Source organism: Opisthorchis viverrini (genome assembly GCF_000715545.1).
Source record: "Opisthorchis viverrini unplaced genomic scaffold opera_v5_121, whole genome shotgun sequence".
Lineage (NCBI taxonomy): Eukaryota > Metazoa > Platyhelminthes > Trematoda > Opisthorchiida > Opisthorchiidae > Opisthorchis > Opisthorchis viverrini.
The window spans coordinates 786,869-793,029 of record NW_008751776.1 but is presented as its reverse complement, the minus strand read 5'-3'; the positions used below and the strand labels follow the sequence as shown (position 1 = coordinate 793,029).

Genomic DNA, 6,161 nt, shown 5'->3' with positions numbered 1-6,161 from the left:
CGAGGTATTCAGTTGAGTCTCTCGTGAAAACCAAAGTGAGTTGCAAGTGAGTGCATTTCTAGAAAAACAAATCATGTTAGGCTCTTTCAGCTTTGAAATAGATATCTATCGATCTGAAACCTCGTATATGTGTCATTCAAAGTCAGCATGTTATCTGCCTCACTCTGGTTGACCTTGATGTCCGCAGTCAGAAGTGAGCAGAACTCTGCTTGCCAACACACGAATCCCGCACGGCATTGGTCCATTGAATTCTCGCTTTCCACGTCTAATTTCGTCCTTGGAACCTGCTGCTTTTGAAATCACAGAGCTGGATATCGTTGGGTTTCCACTTCTCTGTGGTTTGTTCGGCATTGCCCAATCAAATTTTGACGATCATATCGTTTGTCGATGCCTGTGGCTCCTGTGCTATAACTCAGCTATCACCGAAATTGTCGACAATAGGCACAACAGACATTAGGGCCTGATAAAGTGGTCATTTAGGACCCTACGAATTGCGCATAGGATACGAGATGCCTGAGATGCCGCTTATCAGAAAAGTCCGAATTCAAAGCTCTCCTTTATTGATGGTGTCTCCCTCTGGGAGAACTTCGTGGATTCGGATAGTGCGATTGTCCGTTCGGTATCTCCACTGCACTTTTCGGTATGCGCGAAATACGTTCATAACCTGGGGAGGGGACAGCCAAATTTCAGCTGAAAAGAGGTTTTGTGAACCTCATCTTCAGACTCTGCTGAGTGCTGGTGAGACGTACAAAATTTCCATAATCTCGAGAACATGCCTGTGTCATCTGATGTCATCTTCCGAACGCGCTCCCGATTTGTCAACTCTGTTTGTACATCGTGTTCGCAAGCTCTTGGGAAGCAGTAGTTTCCAAGAGAGACACATTCGAGAAATGCACTCATTTGCAAATCAATTTAGTTTTCACGAGAGACTCAACTGAATCTCTCGTTTAGGCTAGTCTACAACTGAACGTGCTGCACACAGGCCGCCTCATGTTTCAGTACGATATTCGAGATATCGCAGTATATTTTTATAAAGGAGACTACTCTTCGACAGCCCACGACCGGTTTCGTCCTTCTTGGGGCTCATCAGGTAGGCGCAGTCTCTGAGTTTTCGGAACCTTGTGAGTAGTTTCCTTTAACAGAGGCATTGAGTTTCCATATTCTCGTTTAACATTGCGATTGGCGATTGTGGAACTTGGGCACCTTTGTGTCCCAGTTATGACCGGTTGAAACCCCCCATACAGGTGTTTTCGGGAATTCTGACCACAAGACGTAGTTTCTGACCAAGATTTGTCGCACATGGTCACCAGCATTAATAGTAATTCCATACATCTGATAGGCTTTTTTAAATCATCATTTTCCTTGGCGATTATATGCGTCGGAATCGAGTAGCAATCACACGCAAAGGACCACGCGCAACGCAGGTATTTCGTTCGGCCAAAAGGAGATGATTGGAGTCGCCAGGATCCCTTAAGAGCAGCGTTACACCACCATCTTCGTGACCACTGTGTGTGAATGTATCGCAGCACTTGGCCGGAGAATAGCGCCTCAGGGAACGCCTTTGGCAAGTCGTTTAAGCCCAATACGAATAAAAAAAATCGGGTTACAGGCCGGTTGCAAGCAAACATGACAAAATTCATGGCATCGTTGAATTCACGATGTTCTTCCCCATTCGGTATCTGTCAACAGTGCCACAATCAGCTCAAAAATACCATTCGACAAATCCTAGTTGGAAAAGCCGAATATGGACTATCAGTTTTGTCGGTTACTCTTGGAGTTTGCCGTTCGAAGATTCAATAACCCGTTAGACAACGCACAGGATTTCCAAGTTAGCTGCTAAATTGCCCTCTACAACCAGAATCGACCAAGGCCAGCTGTCGTGACTTCGATTTTCGGTGCACTCTGGCACCTGCATATTACAAGCGATGGGGATGAAATTTCCTTTGCGAATTTTTACCATTTTAGGATGAAATGTCACAGAATATATCACCCTACCGACTAGATGGTTTCTGAGATAAAGACCACGGTCTTAAATAAATAAATAAATAATTTGATTTAAATACTTCCCACTGGCTCACGAAAAATAAGTCATCAAATACAGTCAGTCACAGAATGTCTGCCTTGGCATGTTCCACTCACCTTGTTGGACCAATCCAATTCACGCAAAAGATTTAACCAACAATTAGTTCTAAATATTGCAATCCGATTTCTTCCATCGGGAGGAGTGTGTCACGTGTGCTTGACTAGAGGTGATTTGAGATAACACGAGATGAGTTTACTGTGGGCCAATCAACCAAAGCAATCACTGTATGGAGCCTGAAAAGTGCATGTTTGTGACAATACAAGCAGAGTTAAGGGAACCGGGGGAGGAGAGGCATAGAAAAAGGTCATTGCCGCTGCATGAAGAAAGCACGAGCGCTGAGATTCAGTAAGGTTACAAGTGTAACCGAAAAGCCAGGTTTGGGCTCGAACCACGGACCTTCTGGTAGGCAGTTTCGCGCCTGAACTGTCGGAAGGTTTTGAGCACAAACCGACGCCACATGAGATTCTCGTGGTTAGCGACAGACCTTCCATTAGCCTTTCTTATATTTTGTTCCAGTAATAAAAAATCAAGAACTTTTGTAACTGGGAGCACAATATATTGTTACGAGGCTTACAACTGATGCTTTGTATTGCAAACGTATGAAGATGCTCAACTCGGTTTACATCAGGATCCAACACAAGAGACAAGGTAGTGAGCTGGGAGTTTTGACAAGTACCATTCATAAAGAGTATGCGACCGGTGCGCTCACATTTTGATCTCGGCACTCCATGGTCACCGACGTGAGTGAGTGACTAGTGTTCACGCCTGATTCCGACTGGTTGGCAAACGGACAATATCCACCTAATGCGAGCTAATCGGAGCAAGACGCGAATTTGATTTATGATTTCACCGATTCGCTCAGCTGTAGCATCTTTTGGGTACCTAACTTCCATGCCAGGTTGCCCAGGCCTAGACAGGGAAAGTCGAGAGGCAGATGTCAGGTTCGAACCACGGACCTTCCGGTCAGTAAATTCGCGCTCTAACCATTTGGGCCATCTCGCCCCAATTTGATCAATTTAACATTTCCCACTATGGATAAAAGATTATTTTCAACCAAATTAGCTACTATAATTAAATCGGAAAAGCAGCCATTAGGAAAAGGACAGTGTTGTCAATTTTCCACCGGAATTTCGAATTTCAGCGACCTAAGCAACACGTTTGGTGTGCGTCGGTTTACTTATTAAGATGAACGATCTGGGACATTTAAACAGACCGGGCAACCTTCCATTCGCCATTCCACTTCAGCCGAGTTGTGCTTGTTTTCTGTCTGAGACAGACAAAACAGTGGGAAAATTTAGCATTCATCATTCCATCCCGTAAAAATGGCATCAAAAACCCAGTTCATTAATCTATCTTATGAAGATGGTGATGATGGCGTCGGGAAACACGGATTAATCAAGCCGCACGCGTGTCCATACGCACAACTGCACAGCGACGGGACGAGAGAAACGTCCCCAAAGTACGCCACATCCATCTGTACACGGAAGAATACGAACGCACATTGCAGAGCATCATCTGGTTGACTGGGATATCCCTCTCCCCGTATATACTTGCACTGGTCACAGACTTGTACGAAAACCCATATTTACGCACCTACAGCGATGGGAGAAACGAAGCCACAAATGACTGGGGGATCAACAAGCGAGTGCATCCAGTTGGTCATAGGGTGACCAGTGAGCTTCATTCACCTGAGCTAGGTCCCGTTCTACTCGGTTTGGATATCTATCTATCAGCTCGTCCGTGTGTGGATAAATTATTTTTCGCTGAAGTTATCAACCAATTTTTAATCTGATAGAAAGTGTTGCCACATACACGCGGATAGGGAGGATGGACGGTGTATGTGCACGTGTGTGTGTGTGTGTGTGTGTGTGTGTGTGTGTGTGTGTGTGTGTGTGTGTGTGTGTGTGTGTGTGTGTGTGTGTGTGTGTGTGTGTGTGTGTGTGTGTGTGTGTGTGTGTGTGTGTGTGTGTGTGTGTGTGTGTGTGTGTGTGTGTGTGTGTGTGTGTGTGTGTGTGTGCCCAAAGGCGGTCTGAAAGCAAAATTAATTAACATTTGATGCGAAGGTGAGCAGAACCGGTGAAAGGAGATTGATTTTGGTCCGGCCGAGAGGGGATGGGGGTGGGAAGTTAGAGATTCTCGGTCAATCCTGTACGGTAGCTTGCACAACTCATCACCATAGAGATGAAAGGCTGCAAGCTAGCAATGAGAGGCAATCACCATGGTAGTGACAGCAACAGAGTTGCTGCAGACCACAATAATTCAGTGGGTTAATCCCTCCTCCGTGACGGGAATAATGAGAGAAAACTGTTCGAAATGAGGAATATTCCAAACGGTTGTCGAGCAAGGTCGTCCATTTGTTCGAGTCGTAACCGTAAAAGTCATGACTTGAGGGAAGTTTTACTGTTGCCGGAAAAGAATCAACACACATTGAAAACAGGTTGAAAAGAGTCATTCAACCAGGTCACATGACGTGATACGAGCAGAGCAGGAAGTTGACATCAAGCAATATGCACCCCTAGCCCCTAGATCTTAAATGCATCCCTAGACTCAAGTTCAAGGTACTTCAGAAACCTATGGAATCTCCCTCTAACACACAAGAAGCCGATGGTTGCGTACTGGCACAAAAACTCGACAGTCGCCCTTTTGGCTCGCGTCGGATCTCAGGATAACTGGACACGCAGACCTACTGACATCGATAAACTAACTATTGCCCTGTAGTTGAGCCGTGATTCATCTGCCAACACCTCCAAGTTATGCAAGTGGCCAATCAAAGAAGCTCTCAAACACATGAATGCACGGTACACCCTACTCTCAGTCCGACCAGCTCTTACTATCTGATACGGAACGAGCATCTCAGAACTGTCCATATGAAAGGACAAAATCGTGCTACTTAAAAGTTAAAACTAGGTAGTGCATCTCCCCAACAACATCTGAGACGGATGGCCTGGAAGGATCACCATCTTGATGCGTCTTGAACGTGATTTTTAGCTTACAACTTGTGCTGAAATGGAGTTATGAAGGCAGCTGAAAACCCCACTTTCGGAGCGAGTCAGTAGGGATTGTTACTCCTAAACTGATCACATGAGGACTAGGGAAATTTGGGTGATTCCCGTGCCGAAAGTTACGTTGGACAAACGGATGGTCGCCCAGCTCCAGTGTGTCATCAAATGGGATGATGTGACTGGCCTAATGAAGTATAGCCTCGACACAACGGACCCCAAGAGTTTCTTCGACTTCTCAGACAGTATTCTCAAATTTCCGTCACTATGCTGTCCATATCTCCAAATCCGTCATCTAAACTGAGTCTTCATCGCCACACAGGTCACCTGATTCAGTATGAATAACTGCTATTGCATCCCGACCACCGTGTTTACATTAGTACTATTTTTCTTAAATTTTGTAATTTATTTGCGTCAATAGCTGGTGCCAACAAACGCCGAAAAGTGGGTCCAAGGAGTGGTCCACTCCTACAACCTTTGAGTTTTCATAGGCAATTCCATGGTATATTTTCAACAAGCGTAAAAATGTTGTGCCCGGACTGTGGTCACATGAGAGGGATTAATAAGCTCATTCATTTCACACTTGAGCGGTTCTCCTTGTGGGCTTGTTCAACGCCCCAATTGTTTTTTAAAGAGATTCCACACTACACGTGAAGCTGAAAAGTCGAGAGGCACCGCATAGCTGTTTCATCGTCGGCAGTGCGCACATGACGAAACTTCAAGAAGCCTTGAACCAGCGACCTCCTGACCAGTAGTTGGAACACCGGCCATGAGCGGTTGATCAGCACTGTGATTAACTCGCACTTAGACAGGATCATGGCTCTCCCCATTGAAATATCACCACACATGAGGAGGAATTAGTAGGTTACGAAAAAGTAAGATGATGAAAATGTTTGTGATTAAAAAAAACAGTCCATCTGTAGCACCCTTTCAGTGCCTAACTGCCATGCCACCCGAAAGAAGCATGAGGGCTGGGATACAACCAGGTTGCCCAAGCCTAGACAGGGGAAGTCGAGAGGCAGAGGTCGGGTTCGAACCACGGACCTTCCGGTCAGTAAATTCTAACGGCGGAGCCATCT

General features: G+C 45.6%; 1 protein-coding gene across 1 annotated transcript in view; it reads left to right on the top strand.

Moving 5' to 3' along the window:
• T265_06022 (hypothetical protein) overlaps window positions 1-3,094 on the top strand; it is a gene marked incomplete at both ends in the record, with an annotated part of 6,725 nt that extends 3,631 nt beyond the window's left edge. The window contains 2 exons of the mRNA XM_009171181.1: window positions 952-1,090; window positions 2,946-3,094. Coding sequence (XP_009169445.1) covers window positions 952-1,090; window positions 2,946-3,094 — 288 coding nt within the window. The remainder of the gene's footprint in view (window positions 1-951; window positions 1,091-2,945) is intronic.
• Between the last annotated feature and the right edge of the window lie 3,067 nt (window positions 3,095-6,161).